General features: G+C 41.6%; 1 protein-coding gene across 1 annotated transcript in view; it reads left to right on the forward strand.

Moving 5' to 3' along the window:
• The first annotated feature begins 16,809 nt into the window (after nucleotides 1-16,809).
• Nucleotides 16,810-19,249, forward strand: part of ARL15 (ADP ribosylation factor like GTPase 15) — a 404,981-nt gene continuing 402,541 nt past the window's right edge. The window contains exon 1 of the mRNA XM_044917159.1: nucleotides 16,810-16,975. Coding sequence (XP_044773094.1) covers nucleotides 16,928-16,975 — 48 coding nt within the window. The 5' untranslated portion in view covers nucleotides 16,810-16,927. The remainder of the gene's footprint in view (nucleotides 16,976-19,249) is intronic.

Consider the following 19,249-nt stretch of genomic DNA (forward strand, 5'->3'; position numbering starts at 1 on the left):
TCCCTGCTCCGCGGGGAGCCTGCTTCTCCCTCTGCTGCTCCCTCTGCTTGTGCTCTCTCTCTCTCTCTCTGACAAATAAATAAAATTAAAAAAAAAATAAGTAAAGTCACCTTTGGTGCTAAAACATACAGGATGGCAGGGACAAGGACTTAATACGGAAGCATCTGTTCAATGGCAGAATAAACTAAAAATAATACACCAACCAAGGATCCTGGGGAGAAATCAGAACTTAGAGGGTGTAGGAGCCATTAACATGGAGTACTTTTTCTTTTTCTTTTTTTAAGATAAATAAGCCACCAGTTTGATGCTAAGCAACTGACTGTGGCCTAAACTATAGCCCTGACTGAAATTAGATCTCCCTGGAGAAGTTACAAAAGTAGTATGTATTCATTGAAGACAATTGGGAAGATAGCAGGAAGCTATTTTAAAAATTTATTTTAATTAGAAATCACACCCAGAGACAGCCATCATGTCTATGCCCTCTGTTCAGATTACTAGTCCTTCTTAAAGATTTTTTCCCAGAAAATTGTGCAGTGCAGATATAGATTAACTTAGCAGGTCCAAGGAGAATGGAGATTGGATGGGAAGACTCTGGATCGAGAAATGTGTATAGTGGCTCTCCCACAGTCCATGGACTCTTTGGGGCCGGCCCTGACAGTGACCTAACATCAGAGCCGTCCCACATGCTGACCCACCTCACTGCCTCACACTCCAATCCTATCCCTTGCAAACCCAGGACCCTGCATTTTGGCACCCTATAGCAGACAGGTGATTCAACTGGGAAGCTCTTAGAAAACCCCAGCTCTGCTCCAAACTCAGCAATCCTTCAACAGTGAGTCCTACCAAACTCAGTGTGAGCTTTTATGATGCTAGTAGTAGTTAACAATACTGTCTTGTGTACTTGAAAGCTATGGGAGTAGAGCTTCAAAGCGTTCCCCATTTGTAGCTCTTGTCCTGCCTTGTGTCAGTACTCAGGAGCTGTGAGTCCTTCAGGTGGCTCTAAGGACAAACACCTATATTGAGTAGCACTCCAGTGCACAGGAGATGCTCTTGCAACACCCAGAAGTCTTGACCCTCTTTTCTCACTCTCAATGGCATTTAGAAACCTTCAGATAGGGTGCCTGAGGTGGCTCAGTCAGTTAAGCGACTGACTTCTGCTCGGAGTCCCAGGATCGAGTCCCTCATCGGGCTCACCACTGAGCCAGGAATCTGCTTCTCCCTCTGCCACTCCTCCCTTTCGGGCTCTCTCACTCTCTCTCTTAAATAAGTAATAATGATATAAAGAATAAAATCTTTAGAAACCTTCAGATACATAGGGCAAGGTCAGCTCCTAAACTCCCTTTGTATTCTATAAGAATATGTCCTACCATCATCTACCTAATACTGCCTTATCTCACCTAGATACAATAATAGCCCATGGAGGCATCCTCAAAATTCGGGAGCCATTTTTGCCTCCTTTGTCCATTGCCTGCCCATCTAATCACTTAACCACTTCTTGGTTTTGCCTTAGTAGTTGCCTTCCTCCTCTACTCATACCTGTTACTCTGGTCCAGAACCTCACCTAGGTGGGCCTCAATACCTTTAAACTGAGCTGTCTGATTCTAGACTTTCCTCCTACATTCTGTCCTGTTTTCTAGAAGCCAATACTATTTCTACAACAATTCCTGAGGAAACTATAATAGGTCCCTCTCAGAGTTTGATCTCCTCAGCAATGGAATTTAAGCCTTATCAACCTGCCATATCTTATCTGGTGAGGGTGTTCTCACAACCTTATTTGGCCACTCCAGTCAGGCTGGTTCTTCCTTAAAGGCCAGGCTCAGTCCTGCCTTTTCCAGTCACTTAGGATGTCCCATCCCCTCCTTTAAACCAAGTCCTCTATCTCAAGGCCTTCTTTCTATGTTCCCCCTCTTTCCCAAAGTTTGGATTTTAGGACTTAATTGTGTTTCATTTTTATTGTGCCATCTAGACCTTAATTGCCCTTCTGCTGGGACCCAAGCAATCCTTAACAGTTGTAGGTGTAAAATTGCTTGGAGGGCTAGCCATGTGCGACTTGCCATTCCGAGTGCTATACAGCTTTGCACGTATTAATTAATTTAATCCAAGCAATTCTATGGAGGTAGGTACTATTATCAGCATTTTGCAGATGAGGAAATTAAGACATGGAGAAGTTCAATAACTTGTCCAAAATCACTCAGCCAATTAAAGGTTAAATATGAGTTTGAACTTACATGAAGTTTTCTCCAGAATCCAAGACATTCTGCATCCCCTTAGGAGCAGAGGACTAACTTTTTGTGAGCCCATAGCAAGCCAGAGCATGAATCACATAGCACATCTTAATGTTTAATTATTGTTTTCTCCTAATTAGTCGATACTATGAATCTGATGCAAATTTATGCATCAAGTATTAAGCCACCCTATTTTATGAGGTATGGGATTGAAACTGTTCACAATTTTGTAGAAAATCTTATACCTGGGGTTCTTCCAAGTGAAATCTTTTCTGAGCACAAGTACATTCAAGTAGTATAAGCTCTTACCCCCTGAAGAGATTACTCTAGGTTTTGGTCATTTGATGGATTGTCTACACAGCATTTTTCTTTCCTTGGGACTGATTTAACTTGCTTAATTTTGTGCTTATCAAACACAATGAGCATGATGAATCCTTCTGAGTTACAAATATATCAGAAGCATCTGTTAATTTACTAAAAATGCACCATAGCCTGAATTGTCCCTTACAAAAGCAGGATCTAGTTCCTCTGTGAACAGATTTCAGTTTCTTTCTCAAGGGTTACATCCATGATCTGTGAAGGTTGGGACATCACTCAGTATCAACTTGCATGTTTAAATAAGTCATTCTTGTCCTTCTTTGTTTTCTCAGTGCAAGGGATGTTTTAGTCCTTTGTAAAATTTAGCTTATTGCTTTTGATGTGATACAAAACAGTATTTCTGCCCCGTGGGTCCCCATTTCTGTTTTAGAATTTCAGACAATGATACAAAGTTTTGTTTACTGGTAGCCTATGGTGCATTCTACATAAAATAACAGGAAATTTTAGTAACTCAAACAGAGCTACCAAAGGAAAAGTAAGACTTGAGGAGACAACTCCCACTCTCCCATCCCTATAAAATATAAATAAACATGCTTTCAAGTGACTAACTATCTCATCCTAGACTCAAGACGAAGGCCTTTGTCTGTAATAAGAATATTCCTCAATAGAGGCTTTCCTGTATAAAAATAGGCTTGTGTTGTCACATGTGTTTCATTGCTTCGTTTACTTCTTAAACATTTTGAGAATAATTTACCAAGTTTAGGATTGTGTTTTGTCAAATCATTTTCACAAAATGATCTTTCATATCCCGAGAACTGAATATTTTGTTATTGCTTTGTGCCGTAAATACCCTACGAACAATATCACTCATACCTGTGACTGATATTCCTCTATACACTTCACTAATTGTAGTGTTTTCTTGAGAGATTTGAGGAAACAGAGGCCCACTTTTTCTCCCACCCGTCATAATAACCAAGCATTTGATAACTGTTAATTATTTCTCAGAAGAATTTTGAGGCTGAGAGAAACAACGCAATACTCAATTTCTTAATTTTGAATAAGAGTTGCATATGGTTTCAATAGTATTATAATTTCCTTATCATAAATAGATGGTTGACTTATTGAAGTTTACCTCTGTGGGAAAATAAAATTGTTAATCATGCTGTGACATGACTGAGTTCTCTGAGCCTCCAGCCTACTTGTCAAAGAGTTATCACATCTGGGATCTAATACTTTTTAAAAGGGTACAAACTGAGTTCTCACTTAAAATTAGCGAATAAGATTCTGTACTATCATGGACCAGGCAACATTTACTACTTTTCTTCCTTTCTTTCTAAATTTGTTGTAAAAATTTGGGACCAATGAGGCTACTGATAAGAGACAAAGTAGATACTTGTCCTTGATAAATCAAGTCAATCATCTTGATACTTTGTATGTGTTCTGGAACATTTAATCTAGAGGTCTAGACATTATTAAAGTAATAATATGTTATATGGAGAACAAATTGTTTTGTTTTATCAAAACAAGTGACTATGAGTTTAAAATTAAGAATAGTTCTTTTTTTAAGATTTTATTTATTTATTTGACAGAGAGATAGAGAACACAAGCAGCAGAGGGAGAAGCAGGGTCTCCGCCGAGTAGGGAGCCCGATGCGGGGCTCGATCCCAGGACCCTGGGATCATGACCTGAGCCGAAGGCAGATACTTAACGACTGAGCCACCCAGGCGCCCCTAAGAGTAGTTCTTCCAACAGCTCTTTCCCATAATAACTTATCAGTTATTTCACCTGGACAGAACGTGCGCTCTACCTCAGGACAGCTGTGTGTCCACAGCAACAGTTTCTGCTACAAAATGCAGCGACCCTATACTTCTGTGCATGGGCCTCTGTCACATAGAGACACAGTCTTGTGTTCACTCAGGCTTTTGTTCACCTGGTGGGGTTTTCACCAGTAAAAGTGAGCCAATGAGTCACACAGCCAAATGAAATGTGTTGGAGGAATGTAATGGTTAATCACTCACTTTAGTTGCAGCAGCGGGTTTCCTGATACACTTGACTGCTTTCACGTAGATGGCACAAAATATAGCACTTAGTGGCTCACAAAGCCAGCCTGCTTTTACTGGACTGCCCAGCTTACAAATTCTTTTGATTCTATTTTGAACCACACTGGTGAAAGCCAAAGAACAATTGACAAAAGCCATCTCGTCTTTTCTCTGCTCTTTGGCTTAGCCTTTCGCTTAATTTCATTTCAGCAACATTTTAAAAATGACACTGGAATTCCAAAATTGAGTAATTTTCCTGAGATCCTAGGTGGTGTTGGTGGTGGAAGCAGAATTCTTCCACTTCTCCAAACTAAGTCCAAGGCATGGGCTTTGAAATATACAGCAGCACCCTGACAAAGCTGTCCACACAAAGAAGAATAGCAGCTAGTACCTGAGAGTCTCCCACATTGGTATTTAATCCTCACAACTTGTAGACAGTTACCTATATTTTATCTCCATTTTAAAAGTGGGGAAACTGAGTCTCAGAGGTTAAGTATCCTTCTCAAGGTCACGCAGCTAATAAAGCACCTGGGATTGAAACTTAGGTCTGTCTGTTGCCAAAGCTTGATCTTAAGTCTTTAGTTAACTGGATCAGAATTCTGCAAAATAGCTGACTCATGGCATGTGATTGTGGTGTTAAAAGTTAGCTATTGCTCTTTGGATCCCTTGACTTTAAAGCAAAGGCTTTAAAAAAATGGAGTTATAATTGACATACAATATTATATTACTTTCAGGTGTACAAAATGGTGATTCAATTTTCTTACACATTGTGAAATGATCACTACGATAGGTCTAGTTACCATCTATCACCATAGAAAATTATTACAATATTACTGACTGTATTCCCTATGCTATACATTACATCCTTGTGACTTATTTATTTTATAACTCAAGTTTGTACCTCTTACTCTCCCTCCTATTCCTCCCCCATCCCTCCACCACCCCTCGCCTCTGGCAACCGCCAGTTTATTGTCTGACCAAAGGCTTTTAAATGTTTTGCCATTTGCTGTATGTTTTTGGTCAATGTCCTTCATCAATCTGAATAAAGTCCTTTTTATTCTTAGATTGCCCCCCCCATGAATGTTGTTACGGGGTGAGTTTCCTCTTCCCACTTCCAAGGTCATTTGTTCAAGCCCTAACTCCCAGTACTTCTGAAAGTAAATATGGAGCCGGGGCCTTTATAGAGGTAATTAAGTTAAAAGGAGGCTGTTGGGGTGGGTCCTAGGAGAGGGGATGAGGCCAGAGAGATAGCAAGGGTGCCCAGAGGAGAGACCACCTGAGGACATAGCGGGAGGTAGCCATCTGCAAGCTAACGACAGAGGTCTCAGAAGAAACCAACTCTGGAGTACTTTTAAGGTTGAAATTTTTTTGTTCCTGTAGTGTTTGATAAAATTTGATAGTGACTCCGTCAGAGTGGTGCTTCTGAGGAAGGTTTTTAAATAGTTGTTTCTTTAATGGTAACATGTCATTGTTTTGGACATTTGTGTTCTTTTTGGTCTGGAAATGCATAGTTTTGGTTTGTGGAATGTTTGGTAAAATTACTTCATAACTTCTCACCGTGGCTGTCGTTTCTCTTTGTTTTGAAACATCTAATTGGGTATTAGACTTCTGAACTGATATTCTAATGGTCTTTGCTCAACTGCTTCTTTCTTTTTGAGTGGTTTCCTGAGCTTCATTCCAGCTCTACTGAATTTGCTCTTTGCCTTTATCTGCTGTCCCTGAGGTCAAGCCCTCTTTAGTTTAATCTCAGGGGTAAATTTTCACTTTGGTCTTCTTTCGGATAGTCACTTTGTGGAGGGAGGCATATCGGTGGGCTCAAGTGTGTATTTTAAAGACTCCCAGCTATTTTGTGTTTTCAGTCTCTCCCAGCTCCGAGGACCAGGTGCGTCTTATTTCTGAGCTAATGGGAGTTCAGCAGGAATCGGCTAGCTTCTTGCTGGCTTTCCTGATTCCAGGACTTAGGCTTCAGCTTTGTTCTACTATGTTAACTGCCAATTCTTTACTCATTTTGTTTTCCAAGATGGTTGATCTCTCCTATACAAGTGTCTTTACTTTTATTTGTGGGTCCTTTATTCCTTTATTGGCCAGTGGGGTAGCTGAAATATATTTAACGTCGTGGTTAAATGGAAGATCTCCATATTTTGACTTCATGTCTTCATTGTCTAATGATAGCCACTAGCCACATGTGACTACTTAGATTTAAATTAAAAACAAATCAAATTCAGTGCCTTGGCCACATTTCAAGCACTCAGGCTCCATATGTAGCTAATGCTACCATATAGGATAGTGTAGATAGAGAACACTTCCATCTTACAGAAAGCTTTATTGGACAGCACTGCTTAACACAATCCAGAGATGCCATCTATGACTACCTAGTCTACGACATCCTTCTCGTTACTTGATAGTACATCTCTTTAATTCTGTCTAGCATTTATCACTAGTTGATACTTATCTCTATCCACTAGAGATTAAGCTCCTTGTGAGCAGGGACCTTGTTTTCCTAGGATTCCTAATATACAGCAGGTGCTACATAGGTTAGTTAGAATAAATGAACCCGTATTAACCTGCCCAAAGTGCCTACACGCTTGTCTTGCTTAGTTTACACTACATGGACTCAGAATCTCAAGTTGGGATAAGATAATTCTTGATGGCACAATTGCCATGTTTTTCATTGGCTTTATATTGTAGCTTCGTACTGTTTCAGTTTCTCAGCTCCTTGCAAGCTGTTTCGAGCCAAGTTTTTTTGGTTTTGTTTGTGTGTGTGTGTGCGCGTGCTAACTTTGAATTAAGATATTTACATGTAAGCCTTCAAAGAGTCCAAGCTGTAAATCAGAAGCACTTCAGGGGCGCCTGGGTGGCTCAGTCGTTAAGCGTCTGCCTTCGGCTCAGCTCATGATCCCCGGGTCCTGGGATTGAGCCCCGCATCGGGCCCCCCGCTCAGTGGGAAGCCTGCTTCTCCCTCTCCCGCTCCCCCTGCTTGTGTTCCCTCTCTCTGTGTGTCTCTCTGTCAAATAAATAAATAAAATCTTTAAAAAAAAACACTCTAAGTGTCCAATTCTTCATGAAATACCTACAAGAAAGCAACTTGGAAAAATTACTCCAGTAGATGGTGATCTCATAAAAAACAGACAAGAAAGCAAATGTCTACTTCTTGAGACTTGCTCACCTATGCAGCTGCCATAGTTGTGTTAGTTTTGGTACCACAACAATTGAGCAGATTACAGATACACAGAATGGAGCTGCAAGTTGACTTGTCACTAACACCACGTGGTGGATTAAGAGGCAATAACCTGTAGAGAAGATCCTGGGTGAATCTTAACTCTCAAATTATACTTGCCCCCACATTTAACCATCTTGCCCACATCCTACACTTAGGGCTCAAACACCCCCTCTTCTTTCAAGTAGAGAATATCTTCTACCCATCCATCAGTCAAAACTGATCTTTTTTTTTATGAATATATTCATATTCATAAGGCAATGCACCTTTATTTTCCAAAGGGCATTCCCCCCCCTTTTTGAAATAAATCCCTGTGAAATGCTTATTGCTCCTTGACAATTAAAAGTACGTAGTTGATTCTTCTGGTTTACCATCCTGATCTTTTTTAATAATCTGGTTATCAAGCAGGGCTTAGATTCTTGGTTATTCAAAGACTTTAAAGGAACTTAATGTATTATTTCCTGTCGTGCAGGATAAAGCAATTCAGACCTTTCATCTCACAGAAGGTTCAAAACCACCATGGATATAATACAGTTAAAATATGTTCAGAAATTTATCCTTCTGCGTCCTAGAATAGAAATAATATAATAGAAAAAAGCTAATGTTCAAGAATTTGGAGAGTGAAGGACTAATCAGACTATGAGAAACAAAATTTTAAAAGAAATAAATGTTGAAAGAAATACCATTCATATTTAGACCAACTGCTCTAGGACAATATTACTATGAAGAAAGTTAAGCTATGGACAATAAAGGGAGAGAAATGAGGAAGAGATTTGGAGAAAATATTGAGCAAAAGAAAAGGAGAGAAAAAGTAGAGGGACAGCATGATTCAAAACTAAAGGTAGAAGTCATCCAAAGTTTCATCAATGGATGATGGATGAACAAAATGTCCAGGATGCCTGGGTGGCTCAGTTGGTTAAGCGTCTGCCTTCGGCTCGGGTCATAATCCCAGGGTCCTGGTATCGAGTCCCTCATTGGGCTCCTTGCTCAGCAGGGAGCCTGCTTCTCCCTCTGCTGCTCTTCCTGCTTGTGCTGTCTCTCACTATGTCAAATAAATAAATAAAATCTTTAAAAAATTTTTTTAAAAATGCAGTATGTCCATACAATGGAATATTATCTGACCATAGGAAAGAATGTATATGCTACAACATGGATGAAACTTAAATACTATCAAAGTGAAAGAGCTCAATCCCCAAAGACCACATACTATAGGATTCCATTCATATCAAAGTCCACAACAGAAGTCCGTAGAGACAGAAAGTGGACTAGTGGTTTTATAGGGCTGAAGGTGGAGGTAAGGGGTGGAGGGTAATAGCTCAACGGTTCAGGGTTTCTTTTAGAGGTGATTAAAAATGTTCTAGTGGTGCCTGGGTGGTGTGGTCAGTTAAGCGTCCGACTCTTGGTTTTGGCTCAGGTCGTGATCTCAGGATCCTGAGATCCTGCCCCGCATCAGTCTCCTTGCTGAGCAGAGTCTGCTCCAAAGTCTCACTTCCCATTCATGTTCATTCTCTCTAAAATCTTTAAAAATCCTAAAAATGGTGATAGTTGCACAAATCTGTAAATACACAAAAAACCCCACTGAACTGTATACTTTAAATGGGTGAAGTATATGTGAATTCTCAAGGTTATTTTTTTAAAAGTATGAGTAGGGGAAAAAAACTCAAATGCCACATGAGAAGTAAATAGAATTATAAACTGTCTGAATACAATTAGAGTACCCCGGGGCTGCATCACCAAGTTTTAATTCTTTCTGAAACTGGGAGTTTATCTCATTCCTTAGGCATTAGTAAATTGTGCTTGTCACTTTGGATTTCCATGGAAGTATTTGCTTTTCCTGTATATCATAAGATCCGGGTGTTAGGTTAGATGATGTCTCCAAAGATACCAGGTCTTAATTTGCAGAACCTGTGAATGTTACCTTGGATAGCAAGTGACTTTGTACACTGGCTGTTATACGCAAACAATGAATCAGGGAACACTACATCAAAAACTAATGATGTACTCTATGGTGACTAACATAACATAATAAAATTAAATTAAAAAAAGAAAAAAGTAATTTAAAAAAGTGACTTTGTAGGTGTGATAAATTAAGACTTTTGAGGCGGGGAGATTATCCTGGATTATCTGGGTAGGCCCTAAATGCAATCACAACTGCCCTTATTAGAGGGAGGCACGAAGAGGTTAGACTATAGAAGAGAAGGCAATGTGACCATAGATGTAGAGACTGGATTGATATGGTCACAAGCCAAGGAATGAAAACAGCCAGAAGCTGGAAGAGCTGAAGAACTCTCCCTTGGGATCTCTAGAAGGAACCAGCCCTGCCAGCACCTTGACTTTTTTTTTTTTTAGCCCCAAAGACTCAGAACTTCTAGCTTGGAGAACTATAAGAGAATAAATTTGTGTCTTGTCATCAAGTGTGTGGTAATTTGTCACAGTGCCAATAGGAAACTAATCAGCAATGCAGTACTGTCTGAGATTAAATGATCCTGGGGAGGTATCAAGAGGGATTGACAGAGCTTCCTAATATGTGGTGCTTGGGTAGTGTTTGCTTGTGAGGTCTAGTTCTTTCTCCTCTATTTACCACTTTAAGTGATAAGTCTTCATTTTAAATGTCTTGTCTTGCTTTCATACTCCAAGACCCAACAAATTCTTTTTGGAAGAGGGGAGTTATTGGTTTAGAACAAATCCATACTCCCCAACCAGGGGTATAGGTTTCTAGATCTCAAAGGGTCCTTAATCATCTAGTGATTAGTTCAACTCTATCTTATAGTTGAGTAAACAGAAGCCTGGAAGAAACAAGTGACCCGCCCAAGCTCATCTAGTTTCATGGCAAATGTTTGTGATTGCCGGGCCACTAATCTTTAAAAATTAGACATGTGGGACTTTGATATCAGCTTGCTGGAGACAAAACAAGTTTAAGCTGACATGGAGATGTTTTAGACTTAAAAGTTTCTAGTTGCAAAAGTCCCATCATTACAGCTAGGGTTCCCTCTCGTTTTGTAGGCCACCATGCTAGGAACAGAAAATCCTCTTAATTGAAACCTCTAACCTTCTGACCTCTTCCATTTATGAATCAAGTTCTGTTAGCAGCTTCATAGGAGGTTCATCTTCGACATAATGGTACTTTGTTCAAGTGTAGGAAGCAGAGAAGGGGCCTGGGGTAAATCAGAGGTGGCTGGGGGTGGGTGTCAGGATGGCCACCTGGAACAGGAAGAGTGGGGCTAGGAAAAAAAATGTTAAGGTCCTAGAAGATACTGGAGGCAATAAATAGGCAAAGTGCCCAATGAACTCTGCAGAATTCAGTGGATACCACTTCTGAAGAAGTGTCCGTGGTTTAAGAGACTTTATTTATATTTATTGTTTTAAGTAAATCAATTTTTTAAAAAAATTTATCTTTTTTTGTATGTAGTGTTCCATGATTCATTGTTTGCATATAACACCCAGTGCTCCATGCAATACATGCCCTCCTTAATACCCATTACTGGGCTAACCCATCCCCCCACACCCCTCCCCTCTAAAACCCTCAGTTTGTTTCTCAGAGTCCATAGTCTCTCATGGTTCGTCTCCCCCTCCGATTTCCCCCCCTTCAGTTTTCCCTTCCTACTATCTTTTTTTTTTAACATATAATGTATTATTTGTTTCAGAGGTACAGGTCTGTGATTCATCAGTCTTACACAATTCACAGCGCTCACCATAGCACATACCCTCCCCAATGTCTATCACTCAGCCACCCCATCCCTCCCACCCCCTACCACTCCAGCAACCCTCACTTTGTTTCCTGAGATTAAGAATTTCTCATATCAGTGAGATCATATGATACTTGTCTTTCTCTGATTGACTTATTTCACTTAGCATAATACCCTCTAGTTCCAACCACGTTGTTGCAAATGGCAAGATTTCATTTTTTTGATGGCTGCATAATATTCTGTTGTATATATACACCACATCTTCTTTATCCATTCATCTGTCGATGGACATCTTGGCTCTTTCCATAGTTTGGCTATTGTGGACATTGCTGCTATAAACATTGGGGTGCACGTACCCCTTCAGATCACTACATTTGTATCTTTGGGGTAAATACCCAGTAGTGCAATTGCTGGGTCGTAGGGTAGCTCTATTTTCAACTTTTTGAGGAACCTCCATACTGTTTTCCAGAGTGGCTGCACCAGCTTGCATTCCCACCAACAGTGTAGGAGGGTTCCCCTTTCTCCACATCCTCGCCAACATCTGTCGTTTCCTGACTTGTTAATTTTAGCCATTCTGACTGGTGTGAGGTGGCATCTCATTGAGGTTTTGATTTGGATTTCCCTGATGCCAAGTGATGTTGAGCACTTTTTCATATGTCTGTTGGCCATTTGGATGTCTTTGGAAAAATGTCTATACTTGTCTTCTGCCCATTTCTTGATTGGATTATGTGTTCTTTGGGTGTTGAGTTTGATAATTCTTTATAGATTTTGGATACTAGCCCTTTATCTGATATGTCATTTGCAAATATCTTCTCCCATTCTGTCGGTTGTCTTTTTGGTTTTGTTAACTGTTTCCTTTGCTGTGCAAAAGCTTTTTATCTTGATGAAGTCCCAATAGTTCATTTTTGCCCTTGCTTCCCTTGCCTTTGGCGATGTTTCTAGGAAGAAATTGCTGCGGCTGAGGTCGAAGAGGTTGCTGCCTGTGTTCTCCTCTAGGATTTTGATGGATTCCTGTCTCACATTTAGCTCTTTCATCCATTTTGAGTCTATTTTTGTGTGTGGTGTAAGGAAATGGTCCAATTTCATTCTTCTGCATGTGGCTGTCCAATTTTCCCAACACCATTTGTTGAAGAGACTGTGGTTTAAGAGTTTTTTTTTTTTTTTTTAAAGATTTTATTTATTTATTTAACGGAGAGAGACACAGTAAGAGGGAACACAAGCAGGGCAAGTGGGAGAGGGAGAAGCAGGCCCCCATGGAGCACGGAGCCCGATGCACGGCTCGATCCCAGGACCCTGGGATCATGACCTGAGCCGAAGGCAGACGCTTAAAGAATAAGCCACCCAGGTGCCCCATGTGGTTTAAGAGTCTTTCTAATGAAGGACACCATCTCTCATCTATGCAGGCATATACACAAAGCAAGAATGAGGCAAGATAAGCATCTCCTACTTTGGAGTTAGGGGCAGGGGACAGAAGCCTATAAGCTAGTACAAAAATGAGTATTAAAAGTGCTCATACCCTTTGTACCAATAATTCATTTCTAGAATATTCTTACGATAATTCTTATATGGAGATGTGAACAATTCTACAAGCAAACATTCACTGCAGTATTTACCAGAGTATCTACTAAGGAATTTATCATAGTACATTTATATAGTAGAGCTTTACATAGCCATGAAACATTTATGAAGTTTCAGGATATAGTGAAGTTTATGTAAAGTGAGTGCATGATACAAAAGTACTAAAGACTATACTTTTCTATAAGTTCTATCAAACAACAAAAACAGTAGATGGAAATAGCCACTGCTATGTTGATTTTTCTGGATGGTAGACTTTGGGAGACCAAGTTGCAAAAATGCATTTGTTTCCTACAAGTGATGCTTTAACAAACTTTCCTCTAAATCTGGCTCGTTAGCAGTCTTCATAGAATTGTATACTATGGTGTATCATAAAAGAATTTCTCCTTGCTTTTGACAGGCAACAGTGACACCCTCTTTCCCAAAATCTGTGTAGTAATGCAGTTGCCTCATGAGTTTATACATGTTAGGTGTCTGGAAGAGGGTCGTTCATTTTATTGAGAGCAAAGGCAGGGGGCTACATTAATAGACCATGTCTTATTCAAGACTGCAGCCTGTTAATTGGCGTATGGTGAAGTGAATGCATTCTAACCCCTCCACGCTTTTAAAGCACATTTGGGGTGACTACCCAATAGCAACATCCATCAGCTAAGACTGCCGCTTCACATAGTGGGTAGTGTGGTATCTGTTCATCCCAATTAATGATGTTAGCATCTTTCCTCTGCACAATAGTGTATACATATCCCAGGCGACTAACATCTAACTGGAAAAATGTGCTCCATATGGAGTTCTGAAGCTTCAGGTTTTTGAAGATTCTTTTCCAGGGGCGCCTGGGTGGCTCAGCTGGTTAAGCGACTGCCTTTGGCTCAGGTCATGATCCTGGAGTCCCAGGATCGAGTGCCGCATCGGGCTCCCTGCTCAGCAGGGAGTCTGCTTCTCCCTCTGACCCTCCCCTCTCTCATGCTCTATCTCATTCTCTCTCTCAAATAAATAAATAAATAAAATCTTTAAAAAAAGATTCTTTTCCAAAAGGTAATATAGGATTTTAAAAAATTTTTTATTTAAATTCAATTAACACACTGTATTATTAGTTTCAGGGGTAGAATTTAGTGATTCATCAGTTGCATATAACACCCAGTACTCATTACATCACGTGCCCTCCTTAATGCCCATCTCCCAATTACCCCATCCCTCCCCCACCTCCCCTCCAGTAATCCTCAGTTTGTTTCCTAGAGTTAAGAGTCTCTTATGGTTTGTCTCCCTCTCTGATTTCCTCTTATTTTTCCCTCCCTTCCCCTATGATCCTCTGTTTTCTTAAATTCCATATATGAGTGAAATCATGTTATTTGTCTTTCTCTGATTAACTTATTTCACTTAGTATAACACCTTCTAGTTCTATCCACGCTGTTGCAAATGTTTTCATTTTTTTTTTTAAGATTTTATTTATTTTTTTTGACAGAGAGAGACATAGTGAGAGCAGGAACACAAGCAGGGGGAGTGGGAGAGGGAGAAGCAGGCTTCCTGCAGAGCGGGGAGCCCGATGTGGGACTCGATCCCAGGACCCTGGGATCATGACCTGAGCCGAAGGCACACACTTAACGACTGAGCCACCCAGGCACCCAAGATTTCATTTTTAATGGCTGAGTAATATTCCATTGTGTGTGTGCACGTGCGCACGTGCACACACCACCTCTTTATCCATTCATCCGTCAATGGACATCTGGGCTCTTTCCATAGTTTGGCTATTGTGGACATTGCTGCTTAGGATTTTTTAATAGATCAAACACAAGGTTTTCCTTGGTGTCAGGATGTACAAATAGTGTGGAATATGGTGAATACTATGGTGCAGCCTTTGGAACTTGAAGTAAATTCTTTCATCTCCCTGCTTTGAGCTCATTTACTCATTCCTAGAAGTAGGATGAACCATGTTTAGCCTAATGACCTTCTGTTGAGGAGTCTTTTAAGGTTAGCTTTTAAAGGAAGGCAGAAGCCAGTGGCTCCTGAGCGGTTATCCTCCCCTGCATAGAAACTGATAGGCTGTTTAAGAGTCTGACTGGGCAGTAGTGAAGACCTCAGTTTTCAATAAGACAATGGACCAAAAGTGTCTCTTTGCTAACTCAAGCCCTTTATCTTGTTTGCAGTATGCTTATTCATGGAAAGGAAAAAAACAAAAGGTTTCTGGTCTATTTGAATTATTTTTGCTAGCAAATTTGAGAGCACTGTGACTTCTGCAGTCAGTTTCAACCAATTGTGCTGTAGGTTTAGGGAAGCTCATCACTTTAGAATCCAGGTCAAAATCTCTTCTAAATCGATGTGTTCTTGGCATTCTGATAAATCAATCAAAATTGGATCTAATGGCTTAATGCAATTGAGTCAAGTTAGCTCCTGCATAGGCTCACTAACCTGAAGCTCCCTGTAAGGGGCTGCATTCCCCTCCTGCACATTTAGGGTGAATTCCATTGTTTGGCAGCTGCAGGTAAACTTACAGTAAGGAAATGCATTCTTGAGGATGCAAAAAGGGAAGGTGCCAAGTTAGGGGGAAAATAAAAACCCAAACCCTAAACATTTATACAGTCGGCAGTCTATTCAGAAAGATTTCAGTTGAAGTTTTACTATTAAAACATTTTTGTAGGGAAGCTCTAATAATACAGAGAGCGATCCTTTCCGATCTCAAACTATGTGGGGGGTGGCTTGGCTGCAGTACTTCAACCATTTGAGCCTAAGTTGGTATGTCTGGCATTGTGTGGTTGTTCAGCCTGAATCTTAAACCAAAACCAAAACCTGAGTGTTCTTATCTAGCTTCTTGACGGATTCAGACCTCCCTCCCCCCTTCATGGAATAGCGAAATCCCAATGCCAATTTCTAAGTTATTTACCAGGAAATGCACAAGTCTCAAATGCACCTGCTTATACTCTTACCTCTTAACCAGGATAGCGGGTCACAATAGTGTATTACATGGGTCTTGTCAGAAAGCTGCTTGTTCTATTGCTCATTTTCTTAGGGATGATGGATTTGTGCTCAGTGTAATTGGACTCCAAGCCTGTGAAGACCTGTCAGCTTCTTTCCGGTGTCTGAGGTCTACCGTGTCCCTCAAATTCCTCCCCCCCCCTTTCACGTGGTGGACAGGGAAATCTGAGGGCAACCTGGCGTTCTAAGGGAGCCTCCTCGGTTACCTCTGTGTCCTAAGCTTCCGTGTACCCTGAGGGACATCAGGCTGGAGCTGTCCGCTTCGAAGATTCACATCCTCAAGGTGGGGGAGGGGGGGTGTCACAGGCCTGACTGTGCAGAGTACATTCCTGAAGCGCCCCCTCGGTGCTGCCTAGAGGCCGCAGAGCCCGCAGGAAATCACTCCGGAGAACGGCGTTGTAGGTGTCGGTGGCTACCACGCCTCCCGCTTCAGGGCTCGCTTCCTACTGAGGACGGGAGGGGACACTACTGCTCTCCCGCACTGGAGCACAGTTCTGCTCCGCTCTACCCGAATAGGCGGCTACGGGAGTACGCAGAACTCCGGCAGTTGCTGCGGCATCGGCCGATTTTCCGCTCTTCCCGGCTCGCTCTTCCGCCTGCGCAGCCCTAGCCCCCGCCCTCCGCCCAGCTCACAGGAACCAGCACCCTCACCGCTCCCGCGCTTCTCTCCTACCACCCGCAGTGGCCTGCTTTTTATAGGCACCGCAGCCAATGAGCGTTCTCCTTTCCTTCTGCCCGCCCGCCCAGCCAATCGCCGCGCCCCTTGTGTAATCTTCGGCTGCTCGGGTGCTCTCGGCTATTTTCGTTGTTGCTGGCTTTTTCAGGGGCTGCTCGCTCGCAGCCAGAGAAGCTGCTTTTTTTTCCGGGTTCGGAGCCGTTCCGGATGCTTTAGGCTGCCGGATGTCTGATCTCCGGATAACTGAGGCGTTTCTGTACATGGATTATCTGGTAGGTGCGGGACAGGGGTGGCGTGTCGTCTCTCGCACCCCGACGTGCCTGGTGTCCCTCCGCCTGGAGGAACAGCCTTTTTGCTTGCTTGCTTTGGGATGGGATGCCTTTGGGGTTCTTTCTTCTGCAGCCTGCTCTGGAGCTGTGCTGGGACTCGGCGTGGCGGCCGGCGGGGCGGAGGAGGGGGTGGTGGAGCTGACAGGTAAAGGTGTGGCCCTGGCCGCCCCGCTGCGGGGAGAGGGGCGTGCTGGGGGTGCCGGAGAGATGGGGCCGCGGCGGCGGGGCGTCCTCTGCCTGCGATCCGGTTCTTTGCTTCCCTCTGTGCTCCCCGCAAAGGACTTTCTTTCCTGGGAGGCAGGAGTTTTCTGCTCTCCCTTTAGCAGAACTCCAGGTACTATTAAAGAGCCATAACCAGAATGGCTTACTAAGTGCCCGGCAGCCCCGGTAATTTGGTTGTTATTAGATCTCTAAAGCTATGACCTCGGTCGCGGCGAGGTTTTAAAAGCACATTACCGTAAAGTAGACGGGACTAAACTACATCGAAGCTTGGTCGGGACTGGGTAGGGGCAGGCATTGTCCCACCGTTCCTGTCGTGGGTGCCTGTGGCTTTTACCCTGGATCCTAGCTGTTTTTAGGCCAGGCTTGTGCTGAGAAGTTTAGGTGGGAAGTGTCAGCACAATGCTGGGACTGAACATTATTTTAATAATGCACTCGTGTTTTTGTGGAATTATGCAAGCATCATGTATTGTTCCAGAAATTCTATTTCCCCAGAGCTGCATCTTTGTGTTCAGGGGGAACCTCACTGACATTGGCTGTGTTCGAGCCTATACAATTACCAGGTTTATCTTGTTAGCTCAAATTATGTAGAGTTGCAGTAGCTGGTTAAAAACATTGACCCTTCTGTGATCTTGTTGGACGCATGCAGGCGGTTTTACTGTAGATTGTCCTGGCAGAGATTTGCCAGTGCCTTCTAGGAATTAAACTTACTGCTGTTCTAAGAGAGACTGTGAAAGCTATCATGATCAAGAAACGCTGGACAAGGACGGGTTTTGTACTGTTTTCTTATCTTGGACTTAATTCTAGTTTATGCGAAGGAAATGTTTCCCCTAAAGCTTAATGGCTTGTTTTTGTTTTCTGTGGGGAAGGATGGTGATCGAAGTAAATGCATGACCTTGTGAATGGAGCAGAGATAAAAAATTGAGTTCAAATTCTGTTTTGTTCATTTGTCGATGTCAGTTATCTTTGTGATAAAGGGACATTATCCACCCACACCTGGAGCTAGTTAAGGAGGTTATCTGATTATGCGTGTCCTTTAAAATTCAAAGTGCCATGTAGGTTAAGAGTTGCCAAGTGTTTTAGATTTTCTAAATTAAGTAACTGATTATTTTGTAGCTTGTCTTATAAAATACAATACTGTGGTTTTGTTTTGCAGTCCACTCAAAGCCAAAGTTTGTTGAGGATAATTCCAAATAGGAAAGGGTGACATTACCTGTACTACTGAAAGCTAATTTTGGATACTTTAGTAGTTCCTAAAAAGGAAGTCTGGTGGTTCTGATCATTGTTATTTCTTTAGTGGATGAGTTTTAAATTTACAAATAGCATCACAAAGCCGAGGTGCCAAAACCACCAAGCCACTTGGGGTTCAGGGATTGAAAACTGGTTGATTACTCAGGTTAATTTCTAGGTGGATTACTTAAAGGTGGTGAATGATTGTTAGTGGGGCTTTAGGGTACCTTAAAAGCAGATAAATTTGTCAGTTTAGTAACAGTTTTGTGTTAAAATCAATGGGCCCTAAATTTGACACAGCCTTTTGGTTTCACCTGCCACGCCCCCACACACCCTATTGCATTGGTACTAAAAAATATCATTTTGTAACTTTAAGCTTTAAAAAAAAATCACAACTGCAGTGAAACTGGTAAATAAAAATCATTGGCTAATCCTTGGAGATGAGAAAATCTTAAAGGAAATAAGTCCCGTTTTTATGTGTGTCAAGTATCCCCTGTGAAAACACTAAAGAAAATCCTTAAACATGAAGTTCAATTTTCCTGTCCAATTTCAGTTAAAAGACAACTCTTCAGAGGCAGGTTTTTGTGTTTACTTCTTATCAACTCTGAGAAAATGAAGTGCCACACATCATTCCTCTCTTCTTGCCTTTCAAATGGACTCATTTGCTTATATATAATCTTTATATGGTGTTCATTAAAAACCAATTTCTGGAAAAAAATTCTGTTGACTGCATCTGCCGTCTTATTTTTAAAATCAATTCTCAAGTTC

This window comes from Neomonachus schauinslandi, chromosome 7 (genome assembly GCF_002201575.2).
Source record: "Neomonachus schauinslandi chromosome 7, ASM220157v2, whole genome shotgun sequence".
NCBI classification, from domain to species: Eukaryota; Metazoa; Chordata; class Mammalia; order Carnivora; family Phocidae; genus Neomonachus; species Neomonachus schauinslandi.